The sequence below is a fragment of the Sceloporus occidentalis genome, unplaced genomic scaffold, assembly GCF_023333645.1.
Source record: "Sceloporus occidentalis isolate IW3139 unplaced genomic scaffold, rSceOcc1.0.p SCAF_2, whole genome shotgun sequence".
Classification (NCBI taxonomy): Eukaryota; Metazoa; Chordata; class Lepidosauria; order Squamata; family Phrynosomatidae; genus Sceloporus; species Sceloporus occidentalis.
In genome coordinates, this window is record NW_028316982.1 from 243,726,164 (window position 1) to 243,749,437 (window position 23,274).

Below are 23,274 nucleotides of genomic sequence, written 5' to 3' on the forward strand. Positions count from 1 at the left end.
GAGCGGCTGCAGAGAATTTATTTACACCTTATACTTTTTTAGCACAATACGTCACTGACTGTACTTTCATGTATGCATGATGCCTAACACATTCATATACATGTGACTATGCCTAACCAGAACTAGCATGAATCATTTTTGTTGTTGTTAGCAGAAATATGGAGCCCTGGTGGCGCAGTGGTTAAATGCCTGTACTGCAGCCATTCACTCAAAACCACAAGGTTGCGAGTTCAAGACCAGCAAAAGGGCCCAAGCTCGACTCAGGCTTGCATCCTTCCGAGGTCGCTAAAATGAGTACCCAGACTGTTGGGGGCAAATTAGCTTACTTGCTAATTAGCTTACTTGCTGTTCACCGCTATGATCTTTGGAATAGCGGTATATAAATAAAACAAATTATTATTATTATTATTATTTAAATCCCAGCTCCAGGCTAGAAAGTGAATCTTGGCAGCTTCTGCCAAACCTAGTGATAGCTTTTCTCCAATCCCAACTGGCATGTACTGCCTACTAATGCATCCCATGTCACCTGCCCTCATTAAACTGAATAGGGATCCAGAACTCTGCCTTTAATCTCAGTACTTGGATGTTACTTGTGTGGACAGATAGTACTTACTGGAGCTCACTGGATCTAGCTAATGTTCTTTTGCAAATGCCTGACGCTTTCTTACTTGCCTATAGTAAGTTAGCAACAAGCCATTAATAATCTTCTTTTCATACTATACATTCTTCAGCATCAAAGAAACATGAATCAAAGAAGTACTGGGAAAGGAAAATGTGGTGTTTGCAGGGCTGCCCTGGATTCCTTTAATGGGTAAGTCATTAGAAATGTCAGACATGTAACACAATTCAAATATATATTTACCTCCACATAGGTCACAATGATAGTACACATAGGGTTTTCACTGGGAAGCTATGGGAAATATGGCTGACCACTACAGCACAGGTCAATACAAAACACTGAGAACAATGGTTTCACTGCACACCCACCAAAATGCTATACACCACAGCATATATAACATCTGTGTATATAGCATGGAAAGGCTTATAGGATGTACTGTGAAATGGGGAATGTGGTGGCTTAGTTGTTAAGACCCAGTTCTGATTATTGGAAGGTTGGCAAGTCAAAACCTGAGCGCTGCATGATGGGGTGAGCTCCTGTCACTAATCCCAGTTTCTGCCAATCTAGCAGTTCAAAAGCATGCAAATGCAAGTACACATATAGGTACCACTTCAGTGGGAAGGTAACAGCATTCGGTGCAGTTGTGCTGGCTACCTGACCACCAGAGCAGGCCTTAGACAACACTGGCTCTTTGGCTTAGTAACGGAGATGAGCACTGCCCCCTACAATCGGTTACAAGTAGACATTCATGTCAAGAGACTACCTTTACCTTTTTACTGTGAAATATTTGGTAATCTAATTGGGGAAACAATCAGTGGCCTGATTCTGTAATTCTAGGTGTGGCATTGTTCTGACATTCTGAGCATTGCTCAAGAGCATAATCACTAGTAAATATTATCAAAACAGAAGAAAAGATCTGAACCATTGATTGCCATATAAAATATGATTCACTTATAGGATTTTGGTTTAACTTTTAAAACAAAACAGAGTCTTTCCATTATCATTATGAAGTTTGCCTTTCTTTGGGATGAGACCATCTAACCTATCATAACATTATATAATGATATCTATACACAAAGATGGAAAAAGCAGAGTGAGCATTGACATTGCAGTTGGTGCTAGTTGAATGGCTAACGTACATTAAAAACTCGTCACTGGGAATATTCTCAGTGTAGAGAACATACACAAATAAACAGAACTGACAGAGAATGCTGCATTCTTCATAGAGAAATCATGTTGGAGAATATGCAGAATTCTGAGCTACATAGAGGTAAGGTGCACATTACCTTGTTCATCTTCCTGGTATGTGTGTGTTCTTGTTGCTGTCTGATTTTGGACCCATAAGGTCTATTATTCATAGAGCAAATGTTGAAAATATGAGTGCAGATACAGCCACAAAGACAATGCAACAATCCTTTCACATTTCCTTGTGCTTTATGCAAGGTGGTATGCTAAAGCCCATTTCTTCCCACACAAATTCCATCCAGATTTGTACATATCTGGCACATACTCCATATGGTCTGGGACATGAATTGTTTGTATTGCCTCATGCACCCACCTTGGATTGATGACAGGGCTATATCACAATATTGGTGTTCGGTGGATGATTGGCAATATCTGTCCTCGTCATTACTATTCCTTTGAAAAGTGAAAAGTGGTAGGTATGGCCTGAGATTCACCTTAATATGATATTTCTCTCCCCACTGCACTTAAAAACTATGGTTTCTCAGATGCTACTGGGCTATGTGAGGAAATAATACTGCACAGCGTTAAGAACCACTGGGAACATTTGGATTATGGACAGGCTTACCTTCTGAAAGAAATGCTGTGTTGTTATAACAAAGACATCAAAGCCGCAGCTGGTTCTCTTAAGTTCCTCTTGGATGCAGCTGAGTTTCCTGGCCTGCTCATTACACTTTTCTTTCATTTGCTGGATGAACTGCCGCTCAGCGTCTCGAGTCTGCAAGTCTGGCTTTGCAGAAAATCCATTTCTTGGAACAGATGACCTTTGTTTAGGGTGTCCTGCAAGCAATAAAGAATACCCAAGGCTGTAATCAGTTGTTTTATATGTAGGGACACAGTTTTTCACAGCCATAAGGCTCTCGGGACTTGCCTCTTGTTGGAAAAAGAAGAAGAAGAAGACACTGCTTGTGTTCACACTGAATTGCTTTGTAAAAAGAAAGCATATACCAACAAAAAAGAAACTTAATTGTCCAGAAGGAGAGGGGAAGGAAGGGAACCCGGCACAGGGAAGTCGTTTTGATACTCTCAGATGATTGTTTTATACATGTGTTTTAATGGTTTTGTATATTTGCAACTTCAGCAAACTAACAGACATATTCTGTGAGACAACTAGAATCTAAAAATTACCAATGCTACTTGAGGGATTACGCCTCTCAGTTACTATCAGTTACCAACTTCAGTTAACAATTTCTGGGCACAATTCAAAGTGCTGGTTCTGACCTATAAAACACTATATAGTTTAGGTCTGGACTTTTTGAAAGCCCTGTCTCCCTATATGAGCTTGCCTGAGTCTTGAGATCATCAGGGGATAGATACATTTTCACAGCTCACATGATAAGGCCTTCTTGGCAGATTTCTGAAACAAGCTTTATTCAGAAGCTGAAGCAGTTCACAGTATGGCGATGTTGTTAGGACTGAAGCAATGCGTTTATGCAGTATAATAAAAGCACAAATCAATTCAAAGCATTTCATGGGCTAAAACACCATTTGTTATAAAAGCAAAACATTTCCTTTCTCATACAACTCCACTGTTTTCTCTTTTACCAGGCATTCCCATGAAACTGACCTTGGCAAATTCTCAGTACCTATTACCTCCTCTTCAAATATGTTTATTAGCTGTCCCCAGAACAGATAACCATTTCCTTTCACCCAGCACCACGAGCATGACATATCCCAGCATCCAGTAACATGAACCAAAGCAGACAAAAAGCAAAGCATGGCAGGTACTTTGAGAGACTCAAATCCTGACTGCAGGCTGTGGAATTTCCCCTGCCCCAAGGAAGAACAGGGTGAAGGCATCTCTGTTCTCCTTTCACCTGTAAGCAAAGATCTTTTTATTTAAATAGGCACTTGGAGTGTACAAAAAGTTTTTTTTAATGCGGTCCAAATGCTGCGCTTAAAACATTATTATGTCTTTTCAATTATTGTATATTGTTGAAAACGATGGGTATTTTGACATGATTGCTCATTTAATTGCTTTTATTTTTTTCTAACAGGTTTTTAAATTGTGTACAAATTTTACCTTTGTTGTAAGCTATCTCCGGCCAGGAGAAAGGTGGGATATAAATTCAATAAAATTAGATTAGATTAGACAAATAAGAGCTATTGTACTCATGAAAACCAACATGATGTAGTGGTTTGAGCATTGGACTAGTATGTAAGTATAAGTTTATTAATGCTTAAGCCAAAGGCCATTCGCATAATATATATTTAAAACCAATCACAAAATTTCAGTATTGCAAAATACTACATCAGTTAATTAAATAATTAACATCCGAATCTTATACTTTAAATTTAAAAAAGCAATTCCAAATGATTAACTAAAACATAATTAAAAACAACTTCATGGATTAGATAAGATCGTCCCCATGGCAATCAACTAGGACTAGGACACAGGGAGTCCAAGGTTCAAATCCCAACTTAGCCATGAAACCCACTGGGTGACCTTGAGCAAGTCATACTCTCTCCCAACCTCAGAGGATGGCAATGGCAATGGCAAACCTCCTCTGAAGAAACTTGCCAAAAGAATCCTATGATTGGTTCACCTTAGGATCACAATAAATTGAAAATAACTTGAAGGCACAAAACAACAACAACAACAACAAAATTTTCCTCATAACCTATTTGTGGCCATTCCATAGGTAGGCGTCTGTTTGGCCAATATGGAGAGAGATTGCTGGGCCAAAATTACTTTTAGTCTGGTTCAGCAGAACTCTTCTTATGCATTAATATCCTCACTTTGTTTATGAATGGAAAACAGAAGAATCTCCGGAATAACTGAGTGGCAACTGGTGGCTCCGATGATGGTGTGTGTGTGAATCCACTCTAAGTTTCAATTTAAACTTTAAAAGAGTTGTTCAAATGTGGAACACTGTCCCAGAAATAATCTCAGCCCCTTGGATAGCCCCTTTAACATTCACACTGAAACCCAGAACAGATTTACTGCCGCACTGAGATGAGAATCAATAGCCACCACTGCTAATAATTGAAGTCCAATTCTCACATTCATGTTTGCCATACCATCAGAAGTATTCACCTGTTGCCTATTGACTATTGAAAACAGGTTGAAATTGAAGTTGTTACATTTTGGTCATATCATGCGAAGAAAAGACTAAGCAGAAAAGACAATAATGTTTGGTAAAGTTGACGACAATAGCAAAAGAGGTGGATCGCATTTCAGATGGATAGACTTAATCAGAGAAGCCACAGTCATTAATCTGAAGAAGCTGAACAGGGTGGTTGAGGATAGGGTGACTTGGAGGTCTCTTATTGATAGGGTTGTAATGGGTCGACATTAACTCGAAGGCAATTAACAACAACAACAAAAATAACTGTACTGGTTACATTTTCACAGGGCTTTTCCTTTCAGATGTCATGAAGGCAGAGGTGGATGCTAAGGGTTGATGCATTAGGTCAGCATTGAGATTACTTTATTTCCAGATGTGTGGCCAACTTAAAAAGGAAAATACAGTCTTTAACTGCTGTGAGATGGCAATGAACATGTGCTGCTGCCTTGTCTGAAGTGATCAAAAAGCAAAAGGGCAGAGAAGGAGGTTGTCTCAATTGTGTGGGATGTTACCTCCAGTCCACACGTAAATCTGTTGTGTTCCAGAACAGGGTGACAATTACCTCTCCCTCAAAAAGAGAGGGGAAAAAACTAAAAAAGGATGCACATCACTAAAAAAGGGACATGAAATCTGCACATATCAGTTACTATATAGAGATGTATACTTGGAAATGGCGGCTTTAGACTAATTAGTGCGGTGATGCCTCTGGCTTTGGAATGCACTGTTGAAGAAGATGAGATTAGCAGGCATCAACCCTGTTTCTTTTTGGAGCCAAATTAAAATGTTCCTGTTTCTCCAGGCACTTGAGAAGAACTTTGAAAAATGTATTAACTCCACAATCTAAATTGGTTTCCATTGGTTTGATGGGTTTTTATACCTCTTTAATTTTTACAGTTACATTATATTGTTTTAATAATTTTTTCATATGCTGTTCAGGTATTGCTTTTGGCAAGGAAAGAGTGATATTGAAAATTTTGCAATAACGACATCTATAAATAAAATAGAAACACAATATATCTTACTATTGTGAGGATGCCTGTGAGCAGGTGACCTGTGAACTACTGCTATCATGGTACTGACTTGCTGAGCAATTTCAATGCCCTTCCCTGCTGTCCCTCCTTACAGTTCTTTATCTTTAAACTGGACAGCACTTCAAACAGAAGATGAATTCAAACAGAAGACTCTCCTCTCACATCCCTTCAGAAAAATGACTCTCACCTATAAGTAGGGCACATGGCTACTGTGGTTTTAAGGAACAAAATCCCACCTACAAAATGCTAAAAATTATCTCTTTGGCCCAGGACGTTATGCAGTAGCATATCCTGCACTTGTCCCAATTTTACAGGGATAGTCCCACTTAATCTCTTGCCATCCTACTTTTTCAGTTGCTTTTAAGATCTCCCAGTTTCTCTTTTCTTCTCCCACTTTCCTCCATCCTCTGTTAGTCCTAAATATATCTAAACCACACCCTCCTCTTTGATATCAGAATTGCAATAAACTCAGCGTCTATGATCCTAATGTGGATGCCATTAGGAGTCGCCAAGATTTCTTTTCTGGACATGTCAGAGCAGGTGAGGAAGAGCCTAGTTACAAGACAATAGGATGGCTCTGGTCAGAGTAAACAACTCCATCTATCTGACACTTTGAGCCACCCTGCTGCAGGAATAAACCCATTCAGACCCCCATGTTATACTTATGTAAGACCCAACTTCAAAGTGTCACTTATGCACATCAAAGATTTGGATCATTTTGGCACATAGATGGACTTTGTCCCAGGGCACAAATTTCCTATAAATTAGGGGAGTTTTCCTTTGTTTAGTTGGATTACCTTGATTTGCAGGCAGAGGTGCTGCCAGTTTTCACTTTGCTAGACCCCTCTTTCGCTTGCCAAACTCCAGTGGCCTTGGGAGTGGTTGAGTTCCCTTTTCCCATGCCCAAAAAGTCATCAGATAGAGCAGCATCTAAACAGGTGTCATATCTCCATTAGAAGGCCTTACTCTCTTCCAGTCTAACACCTTTATTTCTCAGTTCTTGTGTGGATATGTGCGTGAGTGTTAATAGTGCGTGTTGGTGTTCTTTGTGAGTTTGTGTGGAAGGTAATGCTTGGACTCATCAACAAAAGACCACCTCTTGTAATTAGATTTTATAAAAGTGAGGTATCTGTTTGGGAGAGAGAAATAATATGGCTTATTAACACTCACTACATGAGTAAAAAAGAGGGATAAAGAGATGGGTGAAAGTGCTGTCAAGCCTGAAATTATCACTCTATAAATGAGGAACCAACAGAGAAAACAAGAAAAAGAAGAAACACACTGGCAAACCCTATCTCCATTGCTATAGCCCTTTAGTGATACATAGTCATTAGCGCAAGTACCATTGTATACAATTGGCACCCCATACTCACACATTCTGCTTGTATGGATTCAACCATCCACAGCTTGGGGGAATATATATATATATATATATATGAGCACCCACATACTTTGTGGTTGAATCCATACAAGCAGAATGTGTGAGTATGGGGTGCCATGGGGGGGGGGTGTTCCTGGAATCAAGCATCAGTGGATACCAAGGGCCCACTTCCAGTATCCCTTATCTAATCATGTTAAGGAACATGCACTGGTATTGTACATTGGTTACATAGTTACTCCTAAATAAATAATGTCTCCTGAACCACCCACAAAGCCCATCTCAAGAGCCAGCAGCTTGATAAGGTGAAGGCGGTCTGCTCCACTTCTAATTGGGGTGCAAGGGGGAGGTTGTTTCCAGCTGCTTCTGCCAGTGAGTGATGCTGCCACAAATACTATGGTAACTCCACATTTGCTTAGGTTAGGGTCACAGGGCTCCCACAAAAGTGGAAAAACCATAAATAAAAAACCACTTTTTTTAAACCCAGGAGAACACTTTCTAGGAAACTCTAGGTCTTCCAGTGCAACTCTGTGGTCAACATCAGCTGGAAGGTAACCATAGAATCACACTGGAGAACCTATAAATATTTAGGTAAATATCTAGGAATCTCTAGGACCTCCAGCATGTCTCTATGGTCAACTTCCAGCAGAGTCACTCTGGAGGACTTAGAGATTCCTAGAGAGAATATATCAGTTAAATCCATAAATAACCAAATCCTCAAAAGTCAAAGCCACAAGTGTGGAGGGCCGACTACATTGCAACAGGGGTCTTGCTTCTGATTATTGCAGTCTTGCTTTCTGATGGTGTGTGTGCGCGTGTGTGTAAACATCCTTTTCCTTGGGCCCTGAACCAAAGTTAAATGGACTCCCTTTGCCCAATCCAGTGCTAGTTTTTAAGGTGGACTGGAGTGGACTGAATATAGAGCAGTTATGGATCCATAACTCTAGGTTATGAAACAGTCACTGCAATACGAATGCCAGCCATAATGCGTAAAGCTAGCTAAATCATACTGAAACATTTGGCAGAAAATCTCACAAATACTTCTCCTCCTCCCTGGAAATAAATAAATAAATAACTTAAATAATTAATAATTTGTTACCTTCCAGGACACCCCAAAGCTGCCTCAATCTGCCTAATGGTAGGGCCAACCCCTCCAGCTAAAAGTGCTGCCCACTGAGAATGCCTTTGCAATGTTCATCTTTCAGCTTAGTTGAGACATCTTAAGATGCAAAAGAACAAAAGGATCATCCAGGCTGTATTGCAATGCCAAGGATAATTTTCCAGAGGTAGTATTTGGAAAGAACCCCTTCAGAAATTCAGCTTTGGGATTCCTAAGGGAGACTTACAAAGGAGTGTTCTTTTCTCAAGTCATTATTCAACAACAGAACTTAAAAGATTTGTGCATTTATATTTTAAAATCAGCTAAGCTACAGGCACATTCATCTGCCCTGCAATCCTTCAGTAACAAGTGACACCTCACTCATCCCACAAGACTTCGCACTTCCTTGAATGTGAATGATGTTGCTGTGAAAATGTAATGCCAAAGTTGTATGGTGACAGACCTTCTTTTCTTAAAGGAAGTTCTTATTATCCATGCAGAACTGGCAGCTCCCAATGCTGTCACTATAAAAAGTGTTGGGTAGGAGTGGGGTTGTGGGGAAAAGACATGGAATAGCTGCAACAGCTTTGAGTAAAAACTAATAGCCAGTAGCACACTGATGGATTGTCATCACTAGCTTGCCTGTCTTGGAATGGTATCAGATGCAATTTTCTCTGTTTTTTTTTCTTTTGTAAAACATGTAGGTGGGTAGCTCTGCTGCCAATGGAATAGCAGATTTGGATTTTAGTCCATACCATTAAAGAGCGATCCAAGATGCTGATCTCTACTGCCAAACCCTCCTTTACATTCTTCTGTCCTTCAGATAGCTCCTTTTAAATTCAGATTAAAACACAGGGTGAGTTCAGTGTGCATTGAAAGTGGAGCCATCCTTCTTTTCTGTAGTAAGAGAAAAGACTAGAGAAAAATGATTGCCTGAACTCAGGAAAAAATTTGTACTACAATTCTCAAAATCTCCCAGCCAGTATTTGGCATCTGCGGTTCATTAGTGGTCTCTGACAGTTCATGAGACCTTGTTTGAACAGTGAGGTCAGCTACATTGGTATTCTGGTAATTATAGTCCCAAAGTAACTTTTCCAAGCTGTGTTATAATAAAACAAAAGAGCTTTCCCAATCTCGAAGGTGAGGTATGTTGTAGGAAGAAAAATAACTACCCCTTCTAGACTCTGGGGTGGGACATCCCTGCTCTCTCTGTCTGCATCTCATGGCACGGAGAACATATGAGAAACAGTGTGGTGTATTGGTTGGAGTGGTTGGACTAGGGCTTAGGAGGTTCAGATTCAATTCCCCACTGAGCCACAAAATTTGCCTTGAATGAGTCACACGTGGGTAAAGTAGGGAGTGGCATGCCATGTATTGTGCCTTAATCCCATTGAAGAAGAAAAGGCAGCATATAAATGCAACCAACCTATCAATAACTAAAACTATAATAAATGAGACAGAACAGCAAAATGGAGCTATTGCCTTTGGAAACCTGACTAGCTGTTATCACAATAGACATTGCAGCTATGCACTGACATTCACACATATAGGATAAAAGAACCGAGCCCCAGCCTGAGAGATTTAAATAAGACTTGCAAAAATTTGAACTGAGACTGCAAATGAGTAAGTGTGTCTCACACCACTGTCAAAAAGAAAAATGCAAATTTATCAAAAAGCTTCAAATCTCAGGGAATTTGCTGACTCTATTTCTAGCAACACAGCAAAAAAATGCAGATAGTGGTTTTTGGATTTGTTTTTCTTTTTAAGCCAAGACAACAAGTCACACTGTGTAAGCTGACAGGTTTCAAACACAATTATTGTGAAAAGAAGGACACTTTGGCTGCTATTCCTAGATTCTGCTAGTATCTTTCTCACACACATAAACACCATCTGTAGTACACACCGATGTGGCTGACCTCACTGTTCAAACAAGGTCTCATGAATCGTCAGAGTCTGCTAATGAACTGCAGGTGAGGAAACAACACAAAGATGAGAGAAGGTGCCCAGAGACTTTTTAAAAAGCACAAAGTACCAGCATTTGTGTTTGACAAGGGCTACAGTTGTGAATTCCATAGCAAGCCTTCAAAGAAGAATTTTTGCATTATTATAAAGCATCACACAGTTCACTTATGCTGATTTAAACATCAAAATACTGAACAGTGGATGTAACCTAAAAAAAATACTGAGCTATATGTTTTCTGTAGAAATTTTTTGACTTGAACTTTGTGGCATCAGGAGAATAGGAATGAAAAGAAATGGTTGAAACTGTCATACAAACTTCAGGAGAGAAAGAGAGAGAGACAGGCAAACTCACTGCTCTCTGCTAGATTACCTTCTCTTGGCCATTTTTTGGCTCCTAGAATATGCTGCTAGGGCCTGAACATTACTAAATATTGGCTGACATTATTCCCTCATTTTACCACCAAATATGTGTTGGGGCTTCAGAGCACCATCAGAGCTAGTGAGGTATGTGTGGAAGTGACATGTTATAACCTCCAGTTGTCCCAATTTGGCAGGGAAAGTCTTGATTAATCATTGATTAATCATTGTCATCCAATTTTTCAGCTAGTTTCACTCTCTTTCTCCCACTTCCCTCCTTTTGTCCTCAGCTTACTTCAATTGCTGCAAACTGACTTCAAAGTACAAATGTAGTTTGTACTCAATTAATTCAGGAGAGGAGAGGAGAGGGGGGAAATCTTGCCTTTCCCTGTAGGCTCAGGCAAAAGCAAACTGCTGCATCTTTTCCTAGCTTGTGTGCTCTTCCCCATTAATACCTTTTGCCATTTTGACCACACTTTGATGTTGAGTGACCACATGTATCTTGGTTTTTGTCAGTGAAATGTTGGAGGGCATGATAAGAAGCTTTTATATAGTGCACCCACCTTGTGGAGTAGTAACCTGACTATGCACTCTTTGGTCACTGTAGTCTTATAAAGCATATAACATGGTCCTTATTTTTTTTAAAAAATCTCCAGGCACCACCACTTGTATCTGTGGACAGAGGAACAAGCCCCCTCCACATGATCTCACTCCCAATGTATTTCCATGCACCACTAACTCCATGCCCGTTCTCCTTGCATTTGGCAGAAATGTCCAAAGGACCTTCTAGTGGATGGGTACAGAATCCTCTCTGTGACTGAAACACCTGAGTTCACAAATGTAGGGAGGATTTTTCATGCAATCAGTTACACTTAGGAAGGATATTTAGAGACAGAACTAATGAATAGAGCATGGTGAACTTGAGACAAAAGCTGAGATGCTACATCAAACAGGCAGATCATAATGCTCCACCTGTGCTGTTCCCTGTTCCACCAGCTGTCAAACCCCAGGAGTTGCTTTAGGGCTGTGGAGGGAAGGGAGTGGGGATGCAATTCAGATAATAAAGGAACAGCTGCTCTCAGCTCAGAGGGGAAAAGAAATGAGGGCATGCTCACAGGAGAGCAACCCTCTTTTCCTTTCCCATAAATGTCAGACCCAGTCCAGACTTTATCACTTAAGCTGCTTCCTCCCTATCTCTCCATTCCACCAATAAGCAACAGGAGAAGTAGCCATGCCAGGAGCTGACAGCTGTCAGGAGTAGGTTTTCAGCAGGGTGCAAAGGGTTAAAGAATAGCTTACTTCACCCTTTAAAAAAAGAGGGGTGTGTGTAAGCCATACTTAAGCATATGTATGCCACTTGGGTTGCCACAGTTAAAAATGAAGAGGAGGAGTCCTGTCTTCTCAGAAAAGGGAATTTCAGCAAGTGTTGCTTGTTTTTTTAAAAAATAATTTTATTTTAAACAAACAACATACAAGTATTACATAGAAACAACATTTTAAAATCATGTACACCTTTAAGATAAAAAAAAATTCTATTGATACTACATAGGAAATTCTGAAACAGTTTCCCTCTATTTTTTTAACCCGTTCTTAAACTCTTGGTTACTATTCAACTCCTCCTCTAATCCAGTTGTGCTCTATTTTGCTAACTGATTTCCATTTCATTTCTTGTGCTTCTACTTTCTTCCTGCTATATATTTGTTGCTTTCAAGCTATGAAATTTTCTGCTTTTTTCTTTCATGGTTTTATTGACTGACACATCTTTGATTTCGCCACGTCTCATTCCAGTAATTTCTACTTTACTTGAAGATTTATTTTTCAACCAGTATGTTAATTTTTCATCATATCTGCTAGCTTTATAAGACAATCATGATGCGGTGCTTTCCCTTTCTGGGCATAAAGTATTCTTGCCACTGATAACATGTATTGTAGAGAATGATTCTCCAATTGTTTTTCTTGATGTTTTTCCCCCCAATGTTGATGTCATATTTAGTAGGAAGAGTTCAGATTTTGTGGAAAGCCACATCTATAATCTTTGTCATATGCTTATAACTTTTCGCTTTCAACAGGTCCACCACATATGATAAAATGTTCCTTTTTTTTATATATTTCGAACACTGCCTTTTCCCACTCTTATATATCTTATCCAGCCTTTCCAGAGAGTTGCTTTTCAATAGTATGACAAGCAAAATTTGTTGAAATCCCCTCTTCGAAACAAACATTAAAGTTACAAGAAGCCTTTCCAGTTTGGGATTCTGCCCAAGGCCCAACTACAAGCTTCACTGTTATAGGCAATAATGTGTGAACAAGGCTAAACTTGTCATTGAAACTGCACTCAAGGAAAATTAAAGGCAAATGACAGTTTTTCCTCATGTGAAATTTTCAAAGAATATGGGGGAGTGGAGAGGGAGGGTTTACATACTTCTATTTCATTCTTATTTCAAGGAACATATATGGCCATAGTAGTAGTAGTAGTAGTAGTAATAATAATAATAAATTTTATTTATATACCACCCTGTGGCGAACCAATCCTCCCCTGCTTCTGTTCACACAGTGACCAGAGTGTAACTTCTAGATTCTCTCAGTCTGGAAAATTCTGGAAACTATTGTTTAAAAAAGAGAGTAAAATAGCAATAAAATAGTAATAAAAAGCAGTTCCCCCCAGCTTTTACCTTGTGAAGTTAAAAAAACTGAGAGTGAGTGGCCCCAGGGCACTAATGAACTTAGTGGCTGAGCAGGGATTTGAACACAGTTCTCTTTGCCCAATAGTCCCTAACTAGCACATCCTTAAACCACCACTGGATTGGTTTAAAGTGAAATCTGAATCAAAATGTAATCCTTCCTCCTCTGGGAAAACAACGGAGGAATTATAGAAGAGGGATGAAAAAAAGTGAGATAAGTCTAGAGATTTTTTTCTAGCGTTCTTTTTACACATCCCTGTTTTACTTTTGAATATTGTGACCACTTTCTAGACTGCGTAAGCTCTACAGGGCAGAAATGAGTTCTCAGTAAATTCGTGTTTCCTGACATAATGCACAGCAGATGCCGATATTGCTAGATGTAAATAACAGAAGCTCCATTGGCTTGTTTGTATTGTAGTACAAAATTCTGGGCTGTTGCCACAGCTTGATCCAATAAACCACTACATGAAGGAAGCAGGTGATAAAATCACACGCCTCGGTCCCAGCACTGCTGCTAAAGGATGATACTAGCCAACACTACAGCTGCCATCAATATCATTATCTTTGTGTTGACTCTGGACAGATGTGCTACACAAGAAGCTTCTTCAAGGCAGAAAGGACAAACAGGAAGGTACTGTAAAAAGCATACTGACTGGCCTGCTATACAATACAATAACGAATCAAACAAAATAAACATGTTTGCCACCCTTTCATAACTCCCAAATTTGCTGCCTGACAGCTGGTTCACTTTGCATTATGTTATGGACAGCTCTCATAATTTGGGTCCGTTTGAACTACTTCAAGCTTCTGTAGCAGTGGAAAAAAGGATGATCTTAGGACTAAGTTGCCCATTTTCATTATAATTATGGCTTTTAAACAACAACACTGATCTGCCACTTAGAGCATGCCAATGTTATGTTTCAAAAACAAACACAGGTTGTATTTAGACACTGAGACTCAGACTGACTGCAAAGTTACACAATAGTGAAGTCTTTGAGATGGCCTCAGAGTGACTTCCTTGAGGATTCTACAGCTAAATTGGCTAGGATTTAATTAAGATTCACTGAAACGTTGTTCAACACCTTCACCAATTCCCTGTAGCCTTACAGCATTTGAAATGCAACAGTCTAAGTTGTCCTTCCAAATGCGTTGAAATGTAATTTAAGCTGTGATTTTGTCGTTAGGGATAAAGCTGAAGTGCCCCATTCATCTGGGGATAAAAGAACTGTGCCCTTATGCACATTGTGATCCCATTGTGTGGATTTCAATCATGGGAGGATTGGGATGCAATGCACTAATGATACTCAAGTAATTCTGAACACCCTTTGCTCTTCTGAACAGGGAGGGAACCAGAATAAGCCATAATATTAGGCACAAACATGATGACTGCTTTAGAAATGCTTTAAATCATTGAGAAATAAATCCTGGGCTTTTGGCCTGTGTCATCTGAACTAGATAATGCAAGGCCAGGGGGAACCCAGGCCTTTTGGCCCATGTGGCCAACCCCATACCTAACAAAGAAAGATGACAGAAAGAGTGGGAAAGGACAGAATGCATGGAAAATCTCAACTTCTGAGATGCCCACAAAATTACACAAACAATGTAAGAGATTGCTGAATTAAAAATAAAATCTAAAAGCACCTCTAGTTACAATGATGAAATCAAAAGCATAATAGTGTTCCATGGTAAACTGAGATAATGGGGATTGCAGTACAACACATAAAGAGGGCACCAGATTGGAACTGCATGATTTAACACATAAAGAGGGCACCAGATTGGAAGTGCATGATTTAAGCTTTCATCATAACCATGTGGAAAACCATAGGAATGGAAAAACAAGGTGACCAAAAATAAAGAGATATACAAAGGGGCCTAAATACCCGAATGTCACTGGTTAGTACTTGGATGGCAGACTGCAAACAAACATCAGGTGAGGTAGGCTATATTTCAGAGGAAGAAACTGACAAAATCACATCCGAGTATTCCTTGCCTGATAAAACCCTATGAAAAATTCAAGGGGTTGCCACAAGTCAAAAGGCAACTTCAAGGTGTGCACGCATGTGTGCATGCACACACGCACACACGCACACATGTTTCTTTTTGAAAAGATTACTCTGCATTAAACCAAACACTGAACATGCCTTTTAGATGCACAAGTAAGATAATGTTGAGTTAAATATACATGTTCTTCAGCCAGCTGCAAAAACAAACAAGGGAGATGACAATGGACAAAACCGAAGGAGCTCTGTCACAAGATCTCACACTTCTTTAGACCAATCTGGAAGGGCCCTAAGCCAGTTAATCTCAAAGGTCCTTCTTGCTCCCTTAATTTTCCTCTTTCCATTTTATGCAAGGATTTGTAGTGGAATTACTTCTCACAGCTGCACCAGGAAAGATTAAGTAGGCCATGCTGGTCAATTAAGGGTTCAACTTTAGAAAAAGAAATGCATTTCTGTCTGTCATCCTGACAGACTATTATCCAAGCAGAATGGGAACCCCGAACCCCAAGCTGTTGCAGTCATCTAATATAGTTTGCAAAGGTTACCAGATCACTACTGCAAAGAACCTGTGCTGGGGAAAATTCCATGAAGCTAACAAATCCAATAGAAGTTTTGACTTCTTGGCATCAGTTGGTCATGTACAGCCTCTGTAAACAAAGGGATCTTGCAGCACCTTTGAGACTAAGTGAAAGGCAGATGTTGGTAGCATGAGCTTTTGTAGTACTTCCTCAGGTTCAAGTCTATGAAAGCTCATGCTACCAACCCCTGTCTTTTAGTCTCAAAGGTGCTGCAAGATCCCTTTGCATACTAATTTTTCCGACTAAAATGGCTATATCTTTGAAGCCTCCTGTAACGTGAACAACCATTCCCAGTCTTTGCTGCACAGCTTCTTGGCATTGTAGGGAACAGTATTAGCTTGTTCTTTTGGAAGAACTTCCCTAGCACCAGGATACATAAATAGCAGAGATGCAAGCATTTGTGTGTGTGTGTGGGGGGGGGGGGAGTGAAGACATTTTTGACCAAAATATAGGCAAGGTATATAGTGTGGTGACAGACAGATGAGCCTATTTCTAATTTGAATTGGTCTCACATGCAGTTTAGAACTTGGAAAAATATTCTCTCTCTCTCCCTCCCCCTCCCTCCCTCCCTCCCTTTGTGTCTGATAGTCCCCATAGTCCCTAATCAGCATGACTACTAGGATTCTTTCCCCTACTCCAAGCTCTTGTTCAAAATCCAAGCCCGTTTTCTCTTGATTTTTTAAAAGTACAAAGCACACATTTAAATTACACAATTCCCCACTAAAATGCACAGCTTTGTACAGATTTCTGCCTAAAATATACATTTTAACACATTAGTTGAGTTCACAACTACATCACAAGGTAGGATATATATTCAGGATAACAGTGGACCATTCCATGTATTAGCCTAAGAAATGGAAATAAAAGTGGTTCATTTAATAGTGAAGCCCAAATGAAATTGCCCACATCACTGGAAATAATACACTGTCTTTTTCTTCCAAGACTCTGGGCTGGAGCTTATTCTCTCCTTGTCAAGTGGCTTTTTAATTATGGAGGGATTTAGAAAACAATTCTGCAATTCAGTGCCAAGTCTGTTGACATGGAACGAAAGCAAAACCTCTGGGCAGAGGCATATGTCTGATAACCATGTGCTAATCGGTCAGGATTAGTTTTTCTCCTTCCATAATATCTGTAGAAATACAACTTTATATCAGTACAGTATAAGGCGTACATGGGGAGGAGGGGGATGTTGCTTTTAGAATTTATGGCAATCTAGCCATATCATGCTATCATTTTCAGGAAGAATTGTAATACATTATTTTTCAAACAGCTTGCCTTCTTTTAAACAATTAATAATAGTGGCCTCATTGGGAAGGAAGAGTAGTTTTATTTCATCCAAAGATTTTACTGAATGTAATTTATTTCTTCTCTACTGGTATAATGAAACCATCTTGCTGAATGTATTGCTAGTCTGAGGTTTATTATTTATCACTTATAGATTTTGTGCATTTATGGCAGCCAAACAAATAGACAGCCATTATCCTTCTCCTTCCTCACAGTCTGCTGGAGAACCAGCTTTGGGTTTTGGGAAGCCATCTCTTAGGAAATTCACAGTAGTAGTACTTAAGCCTTAGTACTGAACTGAAAGAGCCAAAATGGTATAGTCTTTTGAGTGCTGGACCAGGACTCAAGGAGGCCAGGGTTCAAACCCCTGTTTGGCCATGGAAACCTGCCATGTGCTCCACCACAAGCCATACTCACTCAGCCTTAGACAATGGCAAACCCCTATGAATAAATATTCCCAAGAAAACTCTGTGATAGGTTTGCCTCTGAGTTGCCATAAATCCAAAATGACCTGAAGGCACTGGACAATAAATTAAGCTACGAATTCAACCAGGAAGTGAACCAACAGATCGGCAATTATCTCCTCTCCTTCAACCTCCTTCTCTGCCAAAAAAAGAGAAAAAGAAACAAGAAAAATGGGGTTGGGGAATGGAAAATGGAAAAAATAAGTAAGACGGACAGAGCAATTGAATGTGTCATCATCAGTTAGGGAAGGGATATGGCCTGGAGAAGCATTGGTGATGGAAGTGCTGCTAGTGGATGGTGCTGAAAAAGAAATTTGCATTCACTAGGATTTTTAATGAATCTATCCAATTTGTGGCCTGCAATGCATATCTTTCAGCCTTCTGTCATGGTGTGGGTCAATCTGTATCTGATTTGCGTTTCTCTCCCCCCCCCCCCCCTCTTATTCAAGTGAATGTACATGAATTTTAACATGTGGCATTGTGGAAAACACACACACACACACACACACACACACACATACACACACACTTTAGCCATAGAGAAGAATATTTTTTATTTTCATTAAAATATTTATATCTTACCCTTTATTATGGAATATCAGAAATTTTTATAAATATAAGTATACTGTATTAGGTAAGATGTGTCTCAAAATTTGAACAAATTTCCATTTCTCTGAGACCCAATACAGAGCTGGGGCAAGACAAAGAAGCTGGTGAAAATATAAGTGTGGTGAACATAAAATGAACAGATCTCCCATCTCTATCAGTAGTAAAGAAGTCCTCTTACTTTCTCCAGATGAACAGCAGTTGCATGGGTGGTATGAAGAGTACCAGATGGACCATTAAATGAAAGGGACCAAGGAAGAGAAGACTCATATCTTCTCAAACTTTAAGGTCCCTTGTTTCTTTGTAAGGGCTAAGTCTCCTCAGTGAGTAGAAAATTTTAAGTACTGAATGGTGGGATGCTGTGGAAGTGACCATGTTTTCCTGGAATTTGTTATACAGTGGAAAGGAGAAGCCGGGCATAATCAGACACACATTCTAGACTTGAGGAGAACTGATTTCAATAAATTTAGAGAAATACTGGGGGTATACTGACCCATGGTCAGGTATACTAAAAGAGAAGGGAGTTCAAGACAGATGGGAGTTTCTCAAAAGGGAGATACTGAAGCTATTTTATCAAGTTGTTTTTAAAATGCATTAATTTTCACTTAATTATACTCCACCATTCTATTTTCATATGGCTTGTTCTTATTCTTCAATATAGAGTGCCTATATTTTTGTGTAAAGGTTATAAGATGTATATAACTGATGGAATGTTTTCACTGATTTTGTTGTAGCTGTGCTGTCGTACTTTTGCCTTATGGTTTGTTAACTGTAATAAAGGCTTTGGTTGGTTGACTGATTGATTGATACTGAAGGCACAAATTAAAACAGTTCCAGTGAGGAAGAAAAATGGGAAGTGTCTCAAGAAACCAGGATGGATAACTAATGAACTTTCAACGCAACTATGTTTTAAACAGAACATGTATAAGAAATGGAAAAATGAGGAAATCAACAAAGAGGAATTCAAACAAATAGCAAGCACGCGTATGGGGTAAAGTCAGAAAAACTAGAGCGCAGAATGAACTCAGGCTTGCTAGAGAGGTTAAGAACTCTATCAAGCTGGTAATTTTATCAAAAAAAGAGATCAGGTTTGTCTGGCATGACTTGTCTCTCTGAAACCCATGTTGATTTTTTGTGATTATGGCATTGCCTTCTAGATGTTCACAGACTCTGTTTAATGATCTGCTCTAGAATCTTTCCTCTTATTGATGTCAGACTAACTGGACGATAATTCTTGGGATCCTCTTTTTTCCTTTTTTGCAGATGGGGACAACGCTTGCCCTCCTCCAGTCAACTGGGACTTCTCCTGTTCTCCAGGAGTTTTCAAAGATTACTGCCAATGGTTCCAATATTACATTTGACAGTTCTTTTAATACCCTTGGATGTAGTTCATCTGATCCTGGAGACTTAAATTCATTTAGATTAACAAGGTATTCCTGTACTATCTACTTATTCTGTGCTGAAATTCCCCTATTTTGTCCTCTGCTCCATTATCCTCAGGTTGAGCACCCTTTGCCTTTTCTGAGAAGATGGAAGCAAAAAAGGTGTTGAATAATTCTGTCTTTTCTCTGTCCCCTGTTTTGCCATCTTCTCCACACAGTGGATCTACCATTTCCTTTTTATTCCTTTTGTTGTGGACATACCCAAAAAAGCCCTTTTTATTGAGGGAATGCCGTAGATATAGTATATCTTGATTTCAGTAAGGCCTTTGACAAAGTTTCACATGACATTCTTGCAAACAAGCTAGTGAAATGTGGGCTAGACAAAGTAACTGTTACATGGATTTGTAATTAGTTGACTAGCCGAACCAAAAGGGTTCTCAACAATGGCTCCTTTTCATCCTGGAGAGAAGTGACCAGTGGGGTGCCACAGGGTTCTGTCCTGGGCCCAGTAGTATTCAACATCTTTATCAATGACTTGGATGACAAAATTGGAGGCATACTTACCAAATTTGCAGATGACACCAATGCAGATGGAGTAGCTAATACCCCAGAGGAAAGAATCAAAATTCAAAATGACCTGAACAGACTAGAAAGCTGGGCCAAAGCTAACAAAATGAAATTCAGTACGGAGAAATGTAAGGAATTGCACTTAGGGCGGAAAAACGAAATGCATAGATATAGGATGGGGGACACCTGGCTGAACGAGACTACATGTGAAAGGAATCTGGGAGTCCAAGTAGACCACAAGTTGAACATGAGTCAACAGTGTGATGCATCAGCTAAAAAGGCCAATTCGATTTTAGGCTACATCAATAGAAGTATAATGTCTATATCAAGGGAAGTAATAGTGCCACTCTACTCTACTTTGGTCAGGCCGCACCTAGTATACTGTGTCCAGTTCTGGCCACCACAATTCAAAAAGGACATTGAGAAAATAGAGCGTGTCCAAAGGAGGGTGACTAAAATGGCGAAGGACCTTGAAACCATGCCCTATGAGGAATGTCTTAGGGAGCTGGGGATGTTTAGCTGGAGAAGAAAAGGTTAAGGGGTGATATGGTAGCCCTGTTTAAATATTTGAAGGGATGTCATATTGAGGAGAGAACATGCTTGTTTTCTGCTGCTCCAGAGAACAAAACACAGAACAATGGATGCAAGCTACAGCAAAAGAGATTCCACCTCAACATTAGGAGGAACTTCCTGACAGTAAGGGCTGTTCGACAGTGGAACACACTCCCTCGGAATGTGGTGGAGTCTCCCTCCATGGAGGTCTTTAAGCAGAGGCTGGATGGCCATCTGTCAGGAATGCTTTGACTGAGATTTCCTGCATGGCAGGGGGTTGGACTGGATGGCCCTTGTGGTCTCTTCCAACTCTATGATTCTATGACCTATGAAGATATATCAGTAATCCAAGAATTGGGGCATGTTAACAAAATCTGCACAGTGAAGGCTCAGCAAGGACCATAATGGCTGGAATATTCCTCTGTACATGACTGTGTGTGTGAGAGAGACAGGGGGTGGAAGAGAGAGGGAGAGGGGGAGAGAGAGATTTATGAAGGTGGATACAGCTTAATAACCTACCATTTACTTCTGGGCAAGAAGCAGCCACCTGGATTAATGCAGTGTAATGACGCTTGAACACAATCCCTTTATTGGCACAAGTCTCAGCTTTGATATGTACTAAGAAAAACTGCAGATTGGACAAACGTAAACTATCCCTAACTTAACTGTGATCATTTTTATAAATACCTGGCGAATGAAGCTTGCTAGCTGATACAACCAGTCTCTTTGGAGATGAAACAGGAGTTCTGTTAGCCTCTTGATCTTTCTGCACTTCTTTCTTTGAGCCTGGTAAAAGTGGTTGGGGAAAAGAGAAGACAATTGATGCTTTTAAAAATTGCACATGATTGAATAGTTACACCCTTATTTTCTACATGACAAACGTTGTATACAACTTATACTACATTAACATTTTCCCTATGCTCTGTGTACAGTTCATTGAACATGGATAAGCAGAGCATGGAAAGATTACTTTTTCAATCACAACACCCAGTATCTCCCAGCAAGCATGTTTATGTTGTAGCCCCCCAAAAAGTGGAGGAGGGCCAGGATGCATGATGGGGTGAGCTCCTGGCACTAGTCCCAGCTTCTGCCAATCTAGCAGTTTGAAAGCATGCAAATGCAAGTAGATAGAAAGGTATCACTTTGGTGGGAAGGTAACAGCATTTGGTGCAGTCATGCTGGTCACATGACCATCAAAGCAGTCCCTGGACAATGCTGGCTCTTTGGCTTAATAACCCTATAGTTGGTTACTAGACATTCATGCCAATGAGCTACCTTTACGTTTACCTTAGAACCAGGGTGCCACATGGGAAACACCCCATTTGACGAGTGTACATGCTAGTGATGGGTGTGGTCAGAAATCAAAGTACTGTATTGTTGTTGTTAACTGCCTTCAAGTTGACTTCCACCTTTATGAATGAGAAACCTCTAAGTCACCCTATCCTCAACCACTCTGCTCAGGTTTTCAGACACATGGCTATGGCATCCCTGGTTGAATCTTTCTGTCTGGTACATGATCTTCCTCTTTTCCTATTGCCCTCTACTCTAACAAGCATTATCATCTTGTCTAGTGAGTCCTTTCGTTTCCTGATATGGCCAAAGTATGACAACCTCAATTTAGTCATCTTGGCTTTTAGGGAAAGTTCAGGCCTGATTTGTCTAGGACCCATTTATTTGTCTTTAGCAGTCCAGGGTATTCACAGAACTCTCCTTCAGCACCACATCTCAAATGAGCTGATTTTTTTTCCTATTGGTTTTTTTCACTATCCAGCTTTTACAACCATATAGAGATGAAGAATACTATGCTGTGGACTATCCTAACTTTACTATTCAGTGATATATTTTTACATTTTGGGAACTTGTCTATTTCCTTCATAGCTGCCCTACCAAGTCCAAATCTTCTTCTGATTTCTAGATTGCAGTCTCCACTCTGATTTATTTTTATTTAGAATATTTATATGCCACTCTTCAGCCCAAGTATGGAAAATCTTGAACTATTTCAATATTGTGAAGTTGAAGGCTTTCATGGCCGGCATCCATAGTTTTTTGTGGGTTTTTCGGGCTATGTGGCCATATTCTAGAAGAATTTCTTCCTGACGTTTCACCAGCATCTGTCGAAACATCAGGAAGAAATTCTACTAGAACATGACCACATAGCCCAAAAAACCCACAAAAAACTATTTCAATATCTTCATTATCTACTTTCAAAATATGTAGATTGTCTATAGTCACTAATTTTCTTAATGTTCAGGTGTAAATCTGCCTTTCTACTTTCTGCCTTGCCTTTCTTCATTAATTTTTTCAAATCTTTGTTGTTTTCTGTTAGTAGTATGGTGTCATCTGCTTATCTTAGAGGTGAAGCAGGCCGGCAGCTTGGAGTGGCCTCTGGCTGTTCCAGCCTTGA

At 39.8% G+C, this 23,274-nt stretch overlaps 1 protein-coding gene across 2 annotated transcripts in view; it reads right to left on the bottom strand.

The window, feature by feature from the left end:
- LOC149319899 (microtubule-associated tumor suppressor candidate 2-like) overlaps window positions 1-23,274 on the bottom strand; it is a 440,967-nt gene that overhangs the window by 93,375 nt on the left and 324,318 nt on the right. For both annotated transcript variants that reach the window (XM_089512562.1, XM_089512563.1), the window contains exons 6-7: window positions 21,558-21,656; window positions 2,430-2,641 (exon numbers count right to left, since the gene is read on the bottom strand). In XM_089512562.1, the coding sequence (XP_089368688.1) occupies window positions 2,430-2,641; window positions 21,558-21,656 (311 nt within the window). The remainder of the gene's footprint in view (window positions 1-2,429; window positions 2,642-21,557; window positions 21,657-23,274) is intronic.